This window comes from Numenius arquata, chromosome 1, assembly GCF_964106895.1.
Source record: "Numenius arquata chromosome 1, bNumArq3.hap1.1, whole genome shotgun sequence".
In the NCBI taxonomy this organism is placed as follows: domain Eukaryota; kingdom Metazoa; phylum Chordata; class Aves; order Charadriiformes; family Scolopacidae; genus Numenius; species Numenius arquata.
The window spans coordinates 54,889,436-54,907,887 of record NC_133576.1 but is presented as its reverse complement, the minus strand read 5'-3'; the positions used below and the strand labels follow the sequence as shown (position 1 = coordinate 54,907,887).

The 18,452-nt window shown below is 43.0% G+C and overlaps 1 protein-coding gene across 1 annotated transcript in view; it reads left to right on the top strand.

Moving 5' to 3' along the window:
• Positions 1–16,923: 16,923 nt before the first annotated feature.
• Positions 16,924–18,452, top strand: part of SMS (spermine synthase) — a 49,779-nt gene continuing 48,250 nt past the window's right edge. The window contains exon 1 of the mRNA XM_074168391.1: positions 16,924–16,978. Coding sequence (XP_074024492.1) covers positions 16,924–16,978 — 55 coding nt within the window. The remainder of the gene's footprint in view (positions 16,979–18,452) is intronic.

Below are 18,452 nucleotides of genomic sequence, written 5' to 3'. Positions count from 1 at the left end.
AAGAATAAGAGACTGAGGCAACAAAGGGAACCTTGTGGTTGATGTCTACTACAGGCCACCTGATCAAGGGGAGCCTATTGTTGAAGGCTTCTTATTCCAGCTACAGAAGGCATCGCACTGGCAGGCTCTCGTTCTGCTGGGGGACTTCAACCACCCTGATACTTGCTGGCAAAGTAGCACAGCAAGCTGTATGCAACGCAGGAGACTCCTGGAGTGCACTGAGTACAACTCCTGAAGACAGGTAATAGCCCTGCCAGAGGGGATGTGATACCGGACCTATTGGTCACCAATGTGAGCTAATCAGTGAGGTCAAGACTGGAGGCAGCTCAGGTAGCAGTGATCATGCACTGACGGAGTTCGCAGGCCTGAGGGATATGGGTCAGGTGAAGAGTAAAGTCAGGACCCTGAATTTTAGGAAAGCAAAATTCCAGCTCTTCAAGGAGTTAGTCAATAGGACGCCCCGGGAAACTGCCCTGGGGAGCAAAGTAGCCGAACAGAGCTAGGAAATCTTTAAGGATGCTTTCCACAGAGCACAAGAGTTCTTGGTCCCCAAGTGTATGAATCAGGAAAGAAAGGCAAGAGACCAGCATGGCTGAGTTTGACCTGCTGGTCAAACTAAAGGGCAAGAAGGAAATGCACAGGAAGTGGAAGCAAGGCAGGTATCCTGGGAAGAGTACAGGGGTGTGTCCCAGTTGTGTGGGGATGGGGTCAGGTATGCCAAGGAGCAGCTGAAACTGAACTTGGCAAGGGATGCAAAGAAAAATAAGAAAGGCTTCTACAGGTAGGTCAGCAGAAAAGCAAGGTCAAAGAAAGGGTAGTCCCCTGATGACCAAGTCCGACAAATGGGTAGCACCAGATGAGAAGGCTGAGGTACTCAACAACTTTTCTGCCTCAGTCTTCACTGGCAACCTCTCTTCCCACATCTCTCGAGTGGATGGACCACAAGGCAGGGACTGGGGGAGAAAAGCCCCTCCCACTGTAAGAGAAGATAAGGTTTGTGAGCACCTGAGGAACCTGAACATACAGAAACCTATGGGACCTGATGAGATACATCCCAGAGTCCTGGAGGGAACTGGCTGATGTAGTTGGCAAGCCACTCTCCATATTTGAAAAGTCATGGCAGTCAAGTGAAGTCTCCAGTGACTGGCAAAATGGAAATCTTGCACCCATTTTTTTACTATGTAGAAAGGAGGACCCTGGGAACTACTGACCTCCCAGACTCACATCTGTCCCTGGGAAGACCATGGAACACATCATCCTAGAAGCTATGTTAAGGCACATGGGGACAGGGAGGTGATTTGAGACAACCAGCCAGCAAGTGAACCATCTGGCTTCACTAAGGGCAAGTTCTGCCTTACCAACCTAGTCATCTTCTATGACTGAGTGACTACATCAGTGGACAAGGGAAGAGCTATGGATGTCATCTCTCTGAACTTCTGTAAGGCCTTTGACGTGGTCTGCCACAACATCCTGCTCTCTAAGTTGGAGAGACATGAATTTTATGGGTGGACTGTTTGGTGGAATTTGGAGGAATTGTTTGAATGGTTGCATTCAGAGGGTAGTGGTCAACTACCCTCAATACCCAGATGAAGATCAGTCCCAAGTGATGTCCCGCAGGGGTCTGTACTGGGACCAGTACTGTTTAATATCATTAATGACACGAACAGTGGGATCATGTGCACCCTCAGCAAGTTTGCAGACGACACCAAGCTGAGTAGTGCGGTTGACGCAACTGAGAGACGGGATGCCATCCAGAGGGATCTGGAAAGGCTTCAGAGGTGGGCCTGTGCAAACTTTATGAAGTTCAACAAGGCCAAGTGCAGGGTCCTGCACCTGTCTTGGGGCAACCCTCGGTATCAATACAGGCTGGGGGATGAAGGGATTGAGAGCAGCTCTGAAGAGAAGGACTTGGGGGTACTGGTGGATGAAAAGTTGGACATGAGCCTGAAATGTGTGCTCACAGACCAGAAGGCCAACTGCATCCTGGGCTGCATCAAAAGAAGTGTGGCCAGCAGGTCAGGGGGGGTGATTCTGCCCCTCTACTCTGCTCTGGTGAGAGCCCACCTGGAGCACTGTGTCCAGCTCTGGAGTCCCCAGCACAGGAAAGACATCAACCTGTTGGAACAGGTACAGAGAAGGGCCACAAAAATGATCAGAGGGCTGGAGCACCTCTCCTATGAGAACAGGCTGAGAGAGTTGGGGTTGTTCAGTCTGGAGAAGTGAAGGTGACAGGGAGATCTTATTGCAACCTTTCAGTACCTAGAGGAGGCTTATAAGAAAGATGGGGATAGACTTTTTAGTAGGGCCTGTTGTGATAGCACAAGGGGTAATGGCTTTAAACTAAAAGAGGGTAGACTTAGATGAGATATAAGAAAGACATTTTTTACAATGAGAGTGGTGAATCGCTGGCACAGGTTGCCCAGAGAGGTGGTAGATGCCCCATCCCTGGAAACATTCAAGGTCAGGTGGGACAGGGCTCTGAGCAGCCTGATCTGGTTGAAGATGTCCCTGCTTATTGCAGGGAGGTTGGACAAGATGACCTTTAAAGTTCCCTTTCAACCCAAACTACTCTATGATTCTATGAAAATGAGTCAGAAAAGTAGACAATAATGTTAAAAAATGTTGATGGTGAAGAAAGTTATTTAGAAATCAACCTAGCTAGGATAAGCTTAAAAATAAGCCAAACGCATGCTAAAAGACAGGGATTCTCAATTATACGCGTGGCCTCAAATGGCCCCTTTCCACCTTCCACACTGTACATCTCTGGTCTGGTTGTAAGTAATTACATTTTTACCTACAGAATTGTTCATTAGGCTTTTCTCTGTCTTTCTGCCAAGATCAAAACTGAAGATTGGAAAGCCAGTTAGAAATGTCAGAGCTGATTACCATGTTCATTACCAGTTTGACACTGAATTCACAACCTGTACTTCTTCTACCTCCTGCCTTTCCCAGCACCTCCCCCACATCCCCATCTTGACTTCACCTCCTCACTAAGAAATCTGGAACCACTTTGCAGAGTTATTAGCATCTGCTTGACTTTGTTTTGTCAGTAAAAACATGTTTTTTAAATGAAAAAGTGAGAATTTCACAGCAAGCCATTCTTATGCAGTCAGGAGGAAGAAAAGGAGGAGGAAGGCATCTTGCGTTTTACTCCTGAGTTAGCTGAGGCAGGACTTAATTAGCAAATATATTTGTCAACCTTTCTGTTCTCTACATCTCTTTAAAAGAAATGACTGTGGTGGTAGGATTGAGAAGGACTGTTTATAGAGTTATGCCTCCCTACCTAGTTGTGTTCAGTTTGCCAGCTGTGGCATCTATTTGAAAGGCTGCACTTTTGCCTGGGGATTGTTAGTGGCTTATATATACCAGGTTATATGCTTTGATACAATCCATAGCTTAATGCTCTATCTCCCTTGAGGACACTAGAGATGCTAGGGTAAAACCTGGATTCATGCTGAAGGGTAATTTTCTTTGGAAAGAAAGATATTTTTACAGTGAATAAGCATTACATGCATCATATAAAGATGCGGCCAAGATTCTGGAAAGTGACTACTGAATCTAGGTCCATTTTTTTAAGATTCCCATTCTAAAGGATTTACTTTTCCAATGCAACAGAGCAGAAAATCAAGTCCTTTAAAAAAACCAGCCTGCACAGCAGAATCATTGCTTACTATACAGTAACACTTGTGTTTATATCTGTTAATGTCTGTGATTTACATCTCACTGAAAGAAAAATGAAAAAGGTTGGAAAAACTGAAGACAGGTATCAGTAAGGGCACTGACCATATTGTTACATACAATCAGACTAGTTTCCTGGACAGCTGAAATAATAGCAGCCAGCTTTAGTGCTCTTGAACCAGTTTCTACTGGTTGATTGCACGTCACAGTAAAGTCTGCAATGCAACTGTCATCAATATCAGCAGCACCTTAATTGTGACACCGAGTAACTATGGCAGCTGCTGAGAAAATCTCCACATCTGCCCAGACTTCGTTTGGCTTCTAGGAGAACCAGGGAGATGACAGTCTAAGTCGCAGAATATTTCCACCATTAACAAATCGGACTAAGTTTTACAGAGCCTGAATTAAACTCTCAGCTCAGCCACTGTAAAACAGGAGCAATAATGTTTTGATGTTTTTCTGATCCCTTTTATTTTCAGTATTTGGATCATAAATTCTCTGGGTAGAAACTCCCTTTTCTGACTGCAGTGATGTGAGGATGTAACTCATTTTGGAGAGGGGTATCAATACCTCCAGGGGTTGATACAAAAATGGTTTAAGAGTAGTGTGCACTGGAAAGACTGGCTTCCAGAAAAGAGATACTAGCTCTTAAACATGATTTCTGTTACACAGTCCAAACCCAAAAAGCAGTATGCATTTTGAAAACAAATTCAGTCAAGAAGTCAGCAACAGTGCAAGCAGAGCAAGAAAAAGAGGTTGTAAACAGCAGAGAAATCAGAAACTGAAGGAATGAACATCATACAAAGGGCTCTCAGCAGGAGGGGATGCAAATGACTAGTATCAAACAGAATAAGGTATGGCTTAGGAAAAGAAGAGAAAAGGAAGATAGATCTGAGAACAAACAGTGCTTCATTCAGAACAGGTTGGGCAGGTGACTGTGCAGTTTGAATGGGAAGATAGAGAAAGCTCCCCTGATTTCTAAATAACAGATAAAGATGCTACAACGAATGAAAGATAATAAGGTGAATTAGGTATCAAAGAGCTATAGACAGAAACAGGGCTAAAGTAGCATGCAGCAAATGAAAAACCAAGCTGATGGAGGTGAAATAATTGGGAGAGCATTAAAGAAGGAGGCCTCCAGTTGGCAAAGATGTTAAGTGATGATCACACAAAAGAAAGAAGTGGAACTGAGAAGACAAGATGCTCAGAGGGGGAATGGAAGAGGTAACTGGGGCTTGAAACTGCAGAAGGGATGTAAAGATTAAGGAAAGATCATATAAAAAGCCATTGCTTCTCCTTCATTCAGAGGTACCTCATCTTTGTCTTTATATCTCCAGTCTTGTTAGTTAGACAGCACTTTTGTATTTACACCACAGCTGCATTACTTGTTTTAAACATTTGTTGTTTCAAGCAGCTTGCAGTATGACCTTAGGGGAGGTTTAAGGTTTTATAGCAACCTTTTACCTACCCACCACCTCTTCTCAAGCAACTTCCAGTTCATTCCTGCCATGACTGAAATGCTGCATGATAGCATCTTTGCAAAGCCTACAGAAGCAGCATAGGGCCAAAAGCATCTTATTGCTTCTCAGTTTGCATTTTCTTCAAGTCAGTTTAATCCCACATACTTAGTGCTGTAAGCAAGCAATTTCAGAAAATTAAATAGGAATTTCCCTATGTGTTTATGACATGGCAGTGATGATAGATTTTTGTTTGTAGTTAAATATTTCCCTGCAGTGTTTACCGATTAAACATTCAAGGCACACAGGGAAAGTGATTGCGGGCTTGACTGAAAGCCAGCTTAAGAGAGAAAATTTCATTGATTCAGCTGGGTTTTAGAACTGATAAAACCAGTCCAGAGACTGATTTGTGAATAAATGTGTGCATTTCACGAATATATTGGAAGCAGAAACTCTTGTTTTTATGGACAGGAACATTTACAAGACATTTAACTCCTAAACAGTTTATAAATAGAGCTCTGAACAGTTGTGTTCTACAGAAGGATATACTGTAAATGTGCTACTTGGGGTCAACATCCAGAGAGACTGCATTTTATCCAGGCAATGAAATATGCTATGTATGATGTATCTCATATGACTAGGACTAGTCTGCCAATAACACATGCACTATCCCTTAAAGTTAGGCTCCATGAATTATTATAAAGATAGAAGTCAGGCTCACTAACAGAAGTAGGCCTAAAGCTAATGTTACTGACAACATATAATTTGACTAGAAATATTACCTACAAGCAGAAAACTCCGGTCTCTTGCCCATCAAAAAGTACCATTTTCATTTTAAACAAAACACGTGCAAAATTTTTTTTCATGTATTTTTAGCTTGATATTATCCAAGAAAAACAATAGGAAAATAAAAGTCATTGAAAGTAAAGCCAATTTGTTGCCAAGTGGTCAGTAGTCTAAACAGTCCTATATACATAGTAATAATAGACTTGCTCTTTTGTCAAGAAATTTAAGAAACTTTTAAAAGAGTCTTTAGGTTTACCGTGCAAAATCATAATCGTGTGGTCTCATAACTGGAAGGAGAGATCCAACAGTAGGAATGCTGACAAGAACGTGTTTTCAGGGAAGCTGAATACTTAAAGAGTAAGGTGCTTACTAGTATTTCCTCCAACCGTCTTGGCTTCCTCCTGCAACTCTACTGCAGCTCCTCACAGTGTGATCCTACAGAGCTTGTTCCAATACCACTAGAAAGCGCTGCAGCAAATAACATTTCTGCAGATCAGATCGGCATGAGGCACCCCGACATCATTACTCGTGTCTGGTTTATGACAGGATAAGCTTTTATCTCTTGGGGCCAGGGCTTTTAGTCCAGCTGAATAGTTTCAACGCAGGACAGTGTGTGGGAAAGCAGAGCTGTATGCTGTTTCTACACTGTTACAGTGCTGGAGCCAGCAAAGGCTCCATGATAAGTCTGGTACATGTAACCGCCCATAAAAGAAAGGACAATTGGTCTCATTTGCCAGGAAACCCCTGGGCTCCTTGTGACAGTGGCTCTCAGTGGCAGAGTATAACCATGTCAGAGTGTAATAAACTCTGTGGAAAAGGTTTCTGAAAGAATGGAGTGAGGCAACTGCATAATTTTGTTCCAAAAAGTCTGCATGACATATTGGCTAAAGTTAAGTTTTATGGCTTTGTTTGACATAGTCAAAAGTGGATGTCACACCAAAAATGTATCTTGTCTTTTCCCAAACCATTTTTATTGTAAAATCTGTTACTCATCATACGTTGGTCAAAAAATGAATTAATATGCTTTCACATGAGCTCTCGCACACTTCCTAAGCAAACAGTAAAAGTTAAAAGGCTGTCAGTTCAGTATTGTTTATTGTTACATGTGATTATGTTAGTTTGAGTATGTGATGAAGAGAAATACAATAGTATGTACTTTAAAACAGGAATCAAGAAGAAAATATAATCCAGAAGTTTCATCTCAGCATTCTCAAATGTCTTTTTGAGTCAAAGTCTTTTGGCATTGGCAAGACACCAACTTGAGCTATTTTGGCACAACGAGACATAGTATTGTAGACTGTGATAGATTCAGCCCTTGAAAATAGGGCAAAACGGAAGTAGAAGTGAGCACTCGGAACAGAGCACCTTGTTACTTGAATTCATCGGGGTGCAAACTCAATGCCATTATATCACTGGCTAGATCAGAAGAGAAACCTAACTGTGATTTCTAATACCCCGCAGGTATGACAATACATTCTTTTCTTCTTACAACTGAGCCCCTGCATAGTAACAATTCCAACTGAAACCCTAGGAGCTAGATGAAACTGAATTACTCACCATTTGCTTTAAGTCATAAAGGCAACCTTTCTATGAAGATTTAATTGAAAAATTAGAATGTTTCCACACCAGAAATTCTAAGAAGACTATCTGTTCATGGGCATTTCTAATTTTGCGTGCCACGCCAGTAAAGCTGGGATTGGGGATTTACAGGAAATAAAAAAGCTACTTGCTCTTTTCGGGATTCATACACCCACAAAAGTCAGACTCTGAATTAATAAACTTTAAAAAAGAAATTATAATTGTATGTTATTGCATAAGATATTTGAAGTCCTAAAATTGCAGAACCCTGTATGAATCACTTTCCTTTATGTAGCCAAGCAACCTTACATCTTTGTTTATTGAAGCAACTAGGACCTTCATTGCCTGTGCTTTGACATAACTCTCATCAAGGGAGTTTTTTTCTTCTAAGTTTGTCCAGACAGAGGAAATGAATGATATTTTGATATTTGTATAAGAAATTCCTCTGCTCTGTCTCTTTTTGGAAATCTGCATTTTCTCTCACCATTTTCAGCCTAAAAGTCCAAATAGGAACGGTACTCAAAAGTCCTGCCTTTGAAAATTATACTCGGTTGTTACTAGTATAATGTAGCTACCATTTCTATCGTAAATCCCTTTAAGTATTTGAAAATCTTTCCTCTCAAGATTTTTACCTCTCACCTCTTTGAAGAAAACTTTCCAGAATTCTGATGCTGGGAAGAAAAAAAAAAAGTTGCATTTGAATTCTGCATATGGTAAGTACTCCTATCTGATTAATTTTCTGATTTTCTTGTATTCTAGGTTAACGTCGCTGGCAATAGTAGTCATTCCAGAAGCGTTGCAGCCAAAAGCTCTAGGCAAACTATGCGTTATCTTTTGAGCAACTGCTCGATCGTTAGCAATAGCTACACATATCATTTTGTGTTCATCAGAAGTTCTTTCAGTTCAAAATTAACTACTAGAGTAATGAAGAAAAACTAGAAAAAAAAAAAAAAAAAAGAAATGTATTAACCTAATAGTTAAATAACTGGAGAATATAATAAAGACTATCTGAGGAATTATTCAGATAATGTAAGGCAAATAATAACAAAACACTATGGAAAATTTATGTAGAAAATCAAATACTTTGTTCACAAGAAAAATTTATACTTAGCTGTTGAATTCGTATTTTTAAAAATGTCACAGCTGAAACAGTTTCCGTTCTCAAGGGTTTAAAAACAAATAGAGAAAGAAAGTACTATCACCACCACTTTTCAGATAGTTTCTAACTTATCCAGTGTGGAATAATCAGTAGCAGTTTAAGAATTAAAACACTGATCTCCTGACTCTCAACCTACTGCTCTAATCAGAAGATATTTCTTTCTCTTAAAGTATCAACTGAGACTTTTTAGTAAAGACTGAGTTGGCACTAGGGAAGGCCAAACTCCACAACCAAGTGTATGTTATTTGACAAACCTTTAGGTTGCAAAGACACATAGGTCTTCTGATATTTAAGACAACAGGCTGTTTGTGGCTGAAAATGTTTATGTTAATTCCAAAAGTCACTTTGCTGTAATTAGTGCCAGCTATTACTTTATTGAGTTCTGGTGAAGTTTTGGCATCAGACTACAATGCGTTAATATTTTACCTTATGCATAGGCTTGGCATTTTTATGTAAGTTTTGGAGGATTAATTATATTTTTGTCTGTTTCTCCAAATTTGGTCTAATCTGTAGCTCTAATCGTGAAAGTATCTGGTGAACTATAGATCAATCACTTTGGACTATATTCTTGATTCTACATTTTGATTTAATTACCTTGCATCTAAAAATACAGATTGATAATTAGATGTTACCTGACAACTTCTTAGAGGAACTGCCTGTGAATAACCACAAAGTCCTTCACAACATCCTTCCAACTTTTTTCCATGATGCATTTAATAAACTCAAAAATGGTCTGGTAGTCAATAAAATGAGCCTGCTGAGTTGATCAGTATTATCTTAATGTATCGGTTTTTCCTTTGGAAAACTCATCTCTCTTTCCTAAGCGCATATTCTTTCTTATTTACAATAGAAAATGGAGAAGTTTGTGCAAAAGTTTCTGCTAAGAAGCAAACTTTTAAAGAGTAATCATTGGTCAAACTCGCCACATGGCAACTCTTATTCCATGCTGAGAGTACCTCTGAATAGAAGGAAATGAAATTAATCTGTGCAAAGCACTCTATTGATGTGGAATGGTAGAGTGGAATTCACCTGAACTGTTCATAGTCAACAGAGAGAAGCAAAGCACAATTTATCTGATCTGTTTTAGACATCTACTGCAGGGTGAGATGAATCGCATCTTAAAAATGGCTCTCTGCTGTTTGTGAAGGCAGCCAAGTCACTGAGATCAAATACAGGCTTCTGGATTGTAGACATCTGAAATTAGATGAAATGAGCTTCAAGGACAGGGCTCATGGGAGAGCCTGATGTGGAACAGCTGTTCTGCGCTTACACTTTGGCCTTTTAGACAGGCACCTTTATTTAATCTGGAAATCCCTTTGAGGAAAAGACTATCTGTCTCCTTGGAATTTGTATTGCACTTGAAACCAAAAGGTTCACTCATGACAGACAAGATGGTAATACCTCTGCTTATAATAAAAAAGCTGACCTAGTGAACATAAATTAATACCCCTTACAGAGTTATGACAGCACGTGTGTGACTTAATAATAGCTAGTATGATTTATCAACATGTATTTAAGCATTTTGTTTGCTCTCCCTGGTTTTATATTTTGAATGCAGTTACGTACAATTCTGCCTAGAAAGTCAAATGACCATGTAACAAACAGAGTATTAATCTAGTCTTGTCTGCAGTGCACCAAAGACTAAAATTCTGTCTCCCTTGAAGTCAGCAGTAAGTCTGTCTTTGACTTCGGTGGCATCAGCATTTCAAGTAAGAAGCCCTAAATCCAGTGCATAATACAGATATGACAAAAAAATTCACATTCTCATTTACCAGTGTTTCTCATAAATTGCACACTGAGGCATCATCACTCAAAAAGGAATTAGAAAAGACAACTAAAAGAAACAACTTTATGAGAAACAATATTGCACAACATGTATACAAAGTAAGGTAAGTATAACTGGTCTCTACTGCAGGTAAAAACATCTTTTCCACTGTCTTTTTCTACACTGTCTCTCTTTTGGTCATCTGTTTTACTGCCTCCTTGTGCTGCCTGGACGAATTAATAATTCTAATTTTAATCAATCTACCATCCATTCTTCTCTATGCAGGACTTCCCTCCCTCCCTATAAACACTTTGATCAGAAAGAACAGTACTTCCTTCATGTTATGCAAGGCCATGGTTACAAATTATTGACCCATGTATATTTTCCCCTAATTTACAGTGGTTTAAAGGATATAAAAAGAAATTCTCTCTCCCTGACTACTTGTAAGATTTCATTGGCCTGATTTCATTTTTACATTATTTCAACTGTAACTGCTGATCTTGATCAAAAGAAAGGAGAATGCTGCCCACTGGATACAGTGTGCTGTGATGGAAAACATAGGGCATTTACCTGTTCGGTGCATTGTTTTGATATCCAGGGGCTAACCTCTTCCTGAAGTCACCTGCATAACATGGGAAATGATCAGTGAGTATACAAGATGTTGTGACTTGGCTGGACTGGGGAAACGGACTGTGCATTACTGGTTTTGTGACTGTAATTATTAGGAAATAGAAGCCAAAGCAGGAAAAATACTAGTTTATGGTAACAGAAAAATGACTCTGGTCTATGACTGATGGAGACGAGGAGAGGGCTAAAGTCCCAACCATATCACATATAGCAACCCCCAGCACTGGTATTCTGATCTCATCCGAGCTTGTCGTTGTTCAGCTCTACATATAAGTAAACAAAGCATCAGAATCCAATTTTTCCTGTCCTGCTTTTTTTTGATTTTGAACCACAGGTCCTGTTCTGTAACTGGGTCTGTAAGTCACCACTTGGGAGTGGTTAAGATATTCTAACAAGCTGATGCAGCTAACTTTTATAGCTTAGGTCGTAAAGGAAGACTAGTACTAGCAGGCCCTATCAATGTCTAAAGAGGTCTATCTGGACTACGTGACAGGCATGATAAAGAAGGTGGGCAAGCCAGGCAAGCCCTTTGGTTGCTATCCAAGATAATGATCATCTGACATGGGATTGGGAATCACCTGATGAGCCGGCCATGGGATCAGATGATGACTGGGGATGAAGAGGGAGTGGGGGAGGTCATCTGATAAAAGTTATAAAAAGGGTTCTCGGGCTATTTTCAAACACCAAAAGGGACCGCTTATAGGATGTAGCTGTTCTGAGAGATGACACAGATATTAAGGGAAAGCTTGACCACAATTTGCTGTGTCATGTGATTGGTTCACAAGTAAGACTGTGGTTGGGGTGGAAAAGCAGTGTTCATCTAGCCTTTCCTTGTATTTGGTTTGGGCATGAGGCAGTATTAGTTGGGATTCTGAGAAATTCTGTTGTGTGATCAAACACCTACAGAGAAACAGAGAGAAACTCCGTCAAACCTGTGGCATTCTGGCAGTTAGGAAAAAAAACCAACCCCTAAGCCCCCCCACTATGTACAGTTTAGAGATATGACCCTGGGCTAAGCTTAGAAGATGGTGGTTGGGAGGCAAAGGTAAGGAATGGTCTGTCAGTGGTTTCCATAGCTACTTCTCAGCATTATCAAAAGAATTTGTTAGTTTCTGTCAAGCTTGAAACCTCATTAGTGAGTGTGCTAACACAAGTAGGGTTTCCCTGAAGAAGATGTGTAGGGTGACCAGGATCCTGGGGCCACTGGACCTGAGGTCTCACCTCCGTGGTAAATAACCTCTGTGCAAAAGGGACAGACTGGAGTCTATTTGGATCAAAGGAAATCCCATCAAAAGGGTTCGAACGCAGCACTCTGGCCAAAATGCAGCAGAGGGCTCTCAAAAAGCAGGGAGTATAATAGCTATTTTAATTTATGGTAGCACTTATTTTAGCAATTAACTCTTATCCGAGTTCGCTAAAACTTCCTGATATTGTTCTCTTGTTCTGTGAGAAGCTTTACATTCTATGATATAATTTGACTCTCCAGGGTCCTCGTTTGCACAACTAAAACAAAAAAATAAGGAAAAACGTCTTTACTCATCTTGTAATCTACTTGAATGTGTTTCCTTGTTCAACTCAATATGCTTGTTTGTAAAGTTAGAGATTTTTTTTTTCATAGTTTCCAGTAAGATGTAGGCTCCACAGTGCCTAAATTTAATTTGAAAGAGGCAGTTTGCTATCTTTTTTTTTAAGTCTCCAGAGCAATGCCCCAGCAAGCCTACCTATTTGATTGTGAGCATCCAAGAAGGGGGAGATAAATTATGTTTGTTTTAGTAAACAGTAACATGCTCAGACACAAAAGTAGAAATAAGAATGAAAGAAGTAAACTCATTAGAATATTGAGTTATAGTTTTCTCGGCTGTATTAAACAGATGTTCACCTCTAAAAAACATTAATTTGTCTTATATAATAATATACACTGTTTTGTAAAGAGATGACCTTCAATTTGGTCATGATTGTGGTACCACATTCTTACCTCAAATCATTTTCAAAGAACAACCACTAACTTACAAGACCCTTTTTTCCCCATACTACTTTTCTAAAATGATGTATTTTTTCTCTCCTACCCCTCAAAATTTACCATAACTTCTATCAATTATAAGCAAATACTTAAGCACTAGATTTGTGTTTAAAAAAAAAAAAAAAATCCCTGGAGGGAAAAACTGACCCAGTGTGATGCATAAACAGTGAAGGTGATGAAACTACTTCCAGGCATTTGCATCAAACTCTAACCCTCTTTGGTTTGCAGCCCCTGCTTTTCCCATTTTGATACTGTCTTCTAGCAGTCACTTCAACATGGGGCTACATTTGCAAGTTATCCCGTTTATTTAATGGTACTGTATAAATGCCTCTGCTTAGCATAAATTGATAATCTTTAACAATACTCTGAACATACAGAATTGGGAATGGGGATAGAACCTCTGTGTGTGTGTATATTTTAAATAGGTATGTTTGATTTCAAGGTTTTAATTAGCATTGTGAGATGACCACATTATTCATGAGTGACAAAGCCATGAAATATACAGGTATTCCTTAAACAAGTGCTAACACAACCTTTGTGAACTCCTGTCTCAAATGTCTCATCACTTTAGAAACTTGTTTCGCCATTCAGGGAAAAAAGTCTACTAACATCAAGCAATCCTAGCGTATCCTAGGTAGGCCTCAGAAGGATCTCAAGTTAATGAATTTATGAACAGGCCATAAACATGAGGAAAAAATCTCTTTGTTAAATGATTTCTTAGCTATCTATGAGAAAAAGTTGGTTTTAACTTCAGTTTCTGAGGTGAACTTTGGATTGTGGCAGTTGTAGATGAAATATTTTCAGACCAATGAACACAGGCAGCTGCAGCCAGGGAAGGTGAACTGGGACTGTGGTTAAAAATACTATTACGCTCTGCTTGAAAAACCTTGAGACTTGAAACACTTGGCATTTCAGCCCACCATGGTTCCATACAGAGAAGAGAGTGATGCAGACTAAAACACGCCTCTAATGCAGGTTATTGCATACCATACAAGGCTTTTGTCCCAACTATTTTCCAGTGCAAGATTGTTCCCATCAGCCTGTGTCTTTTATCTAATCTGTCCAATCTACCTGTAGAAGGTAGGGGCCCTGCCCTTGATTTTCAGCACAAAGCTTTCCATAACTCGGCAAACACTGGTGTCTCAACCTTTTTTTTCCTGTTGCACCCATTTTTGCAGTTGCTACTGGTTTCAAAATATGCACGTAATCTTACACTGAATACACTCTTTCCATATAGCCTGTGCTAATCTTAACAATATGATGTCATTCAAACTCCACAGCATTTGTGAAACATGTTTTAATATTCCAGCTCTTTTGATCTTGTCTCATAAATCAATCCATCCATCTCCTTAATTATTTTAATTGCTCTTCTTTAAATTCCCTTCAGTGTAATTTTCTAACAGGAAGATTCCCAAAAATATCCCAGGCATGACCTAGTTAAGTAGTATGCAGAAGGTAGTCATGCCAAAGAAGCGGAAGAAAAAGTCTATTGGTTCCTTCCTCAGTGATGGGATACTTCACACAGAGGCTTAAATTCTGAAGGTTTTGTTATTATGCTGTTCTGTAAGGCCATATGTAATTTACTGTCCACTTTCACTCCTACACATTGATAGCGCAGATTTCTTCCTCTTGTTGAATGTTTTCCTACAGGTCTACCAATGTTTCCAAGATGAACCTCTTCTTTTCCACTCTCATTCATTTTTTGAACTTGTTCATGCTATTTTGCCAGCTTTCCCAGCTCCACCTAACCTAATGAACAGCTGTGAAAGCCATTTGTGGCTAATAACTGTCCTTTAAGTCAAAGTTTAAGAAAGAAAGACTTTATGCTGTTCTCTGAAAGAATTCATTAGCCTTTTCAGCTCTTCAGTTAAGTCCACTACTAATCCATAAAATTCCCATCACCATAAAAAAGGACAGGCAAGACAACTGTTCTGCTTCTTTTTTCCGTAGCAAATTTAATTAAAAAAGAGGATGCTCCACCCCGCTTCAAGTGCCAGTCCAGAATGGTTAGCCTTAAGTAGCAAAATTAATGCCAGGAAAAGATTTGCATGACAAATTGATGTTATTTTTTTTTTTTCCTGTAAACCCACCAAAGCTTCTCATGTGTATATAAGGGCATAATTTAGCTAGGCACCTGGCACGTATGAACAAATACAATTGAAGGTACCTAGGTGACAAAATCACTATTACCTTCTTCCAACTATTCCACAATGGAAAGATAATGTAAGAGGTTGAACTGAACAAAAGGCACTGGTTAGTTCCTTGTTAGTTCCTTGCTGCCACTGAAGTTTAAGACAGCAAAAACTAATCCAGTAAGCTCCTTTATGTAATGAGGTATCTAGAACAACTGCAGCCCCCACAAGCAACGGTGAGACATAAGAGATTATAAAGTACAGGGATTTTCCTGGCTGTCTTGTGGCAGCTGCATGTCTGAAAAAAAAAAAAAACAAAACACAGCAGAGATCAGAGACAGCAGCAAGGAAGCATTGATTTTGGTTTAACAAAAAAAAAAAAGGCATTGCACTAAGAAAAAGCAGAACTCCTGGTGAAATGGCAACAAGGATACCCAGTCTACTCAAGCAGGACTATATAATCGTCTGTAACTTCCAGGATTGGATCAAAGATGTTGAATGGGAATCTGCAAACCCCTATATTTTATCTAATTAATCATTAAAAAAAACCAACCTCTCATGGGTTGGCTGTGTCAAATGAACATCAGCTGACAAAAGTGTAGTTCTTACAGATCCACAGACGTCTATGCCTCCGTTGATGTGTATCTCCAATGAATGTTTCAGTTTTGCTCAGGGTGTTTATGTGGAATCCTTCTCTTCAAAAGAAGGATGCTGAAATCTTGCACTGAAAAAACATTATTGCAACTGACGGACATAATGATGGTAGTACCTTAGACATTAATGTGTAATCCTTGTAAACTTCTTTCTGTGGGGAATCACAGGAAATCACTGGTGCCATGGTATTGTGCAAATTTGACCTCAGTCCTGCAAAGAAATCGAAGGAACCAAGAGCTGTAAGACTTACAGTAACCGACAAAGTTAAACATCAGTCCTATCATTAGCTACTTCTAGGTGGCATGCTTCTGGGTTTGTAACTGCACGTGTCTTGTCACTTGCGGCTCAGTCACGTAAGTTTACAGTTATCCCTTATATATATTTAAAAAATTACTTTAAATAAAGGGCTTTGGACATTCCCTGGTGATAGTCCTTCTGAAGCCACGCGGTAAGAGAGGACCCCCTCTACCCAGCGAGGCCAGTGGGCAAGCAACCCTGCGGCAGCTCCGCATCTCCAGCGCGGCGGCCACCATTGCTGCTGGACCTCGTTCGTTAACGGATTCCACCGGGGGGGGGTAGGGTGGGTGGGGCACGGGACAGGGGGAGACGTAAACTGTATCCTAACGCAAATCGGGGCTTAGCTGGATATTTTTCGGGCGCATGGACAAGCCCCCAGCCCCGGGAGGGGGCTGAGGCGGGAGCTGGCTGCCTGGCAGGGGCAGGCGCAGGCACCAGCGCCGGGCTGAGGCGCCGCAGCGGCCGCGCTCTGCTCCCCGTCCGGCCGCGCTGCCGCCGGCGGACCGCCGAGCCCCCACGGCCGACCGCCCCTCGCCTGGCGCCCGTTCTTCCCATGCCGCCCCACCGCTAGCCCTCCACGCCGCGCCAGTACAGCCCCCCCGCCCCTCCGCCATTGCCCCCGCCCCGCCAGCCGGGCCCCGCCCCGCCCGCCGCCTGCCCGCCCCCGCGGCGCCGCTGCAGCCCCCAGCGCCCATATAGGCTCCTCCGCCGCGCTTCCCCGCGCCGCCGCCGCCGCCTCCTCCAGGCATGGCACAGGGCTCTACCTCACTATGGCGGCAGCAGCAGCGCGGCACAGCACCCTGGACTTCCTGCTCGGCGCCACAGGTAACAGCCGCGGCGGGGAAGAGAAGAGGGAGGGGGGGGCGCGCGTCCATTCACCACCACCACCCCCCCCCCCCGCCGCCTCAGCGGTGTGTCGCTCCCCGCCTCCCCTCGCCCCTGCCGCTGAGGAAGCGGCGCGGCTGCTCGCCCGCCAGGCCCTGTGCGGTTGCCCACTGCCCGGGCCTCCTTCTGGCTCGCCCTGTCCGCCTGTGTGTTCCCCCGCGCCGCCCCAGCATCCGGCTCCGCCGGCGGGCAGGTGCCCCCGCCGTCCCCCGAGCCGCTATGCCGCCGCCCCGGGCAGGCGGGCGGCCCGCTGCGGCCTCCTGTCCTGAGCCCGCCGCGCCACCGGCCCGCGTTGAGGGCAGCCTGCCTCGGGGCGAGGCGGCGGCGCGGGGACGGGGGCGGCCGTGCAGGTGCCCCCGCCCTGGTCGGTCACAGCGGCGGGCTCCGGGCCGCTGCCGGGGCGGGCTTTCCCCGCCGGCGGCATGGGGAAGCGGTCAGGCGGGAGGTGCCGCGCCGCGGGCCTGGGGGGAGGGAGGGCCTGGATGTTTGCGAATGGCCGGGCCGCGGGGCTCCCCGCGAAGCCCGCCTTGGCTCGGCGCCCCGGTTTGCGCAGCCCTTGCACCGCGCTTTGGGCGATGGAGCGGGCCCGGCTCTCCCGCAGAGCGAGGCGCGGTACCATGCGTGAGCGCCGTCTCACTTCGGTGTTTCTCTAACCCCGCCGCAGAAGCGTGAAGGAAGTGATCAGTGATCAAGCTCGGCTTCGGATGAGCCGCCGGCTATTTCGGAGCTTTACTCCGTCGTTATCTGTAGGGGGCACGTTCGAGCCAGAAAACGAGGAAAACACCACGTTTCTCAACGGCCAAGATGGGTGAAAAGGTTTAGTCGGGGGATGGAGTCGGGGGGATGCCGCCATGGTCGCCAAAGCCAGCTGGCAATGTCGGTGGGCACAGAGCAAGGCCGGCAGCTCGGGCTGCCCTTCTCGGGGCCGGCGTGCCTCAGGGGTTTGTACTTCTGTCCCCTACCCCTTTCTTTTCCTTTTGCTTTTTGGAGGGAGGGAGGTGTGAAGGCAGTTCCCCTGCATCTGCAGATAGAAATCTATCAATAGCTTGGTTTGAGAGAGGTTCCTGACCCCAGAGCCTTTGCTCTGTGCTGTGCCCTTTGTGACATTGCTGCATTTGCACTTTGGAGAGCCAGGAGTGGAGAGGGTGAATGGGTCAGTGGAGTTGTTCCCAAACAGTGTGCATTAGTATATCCTGCTGGGTCTCATGGTGGAAGTCTTCTAGTTTCTATTTTACAGTGAGTTTTTTATAATGCAGCTTAGTCACTCTAATGGTGACCTAATGGCAAATGAGATGGTCCTGCCATTTTCCTTGCATTTTCATAGAATCATAGAATGGTTTAGGTTGGAAGGGAGCTTAAAGATCATCTAGCTCCAACCGCCCTGCCGTGGGCAGGGACACCTCCCACTAGACCA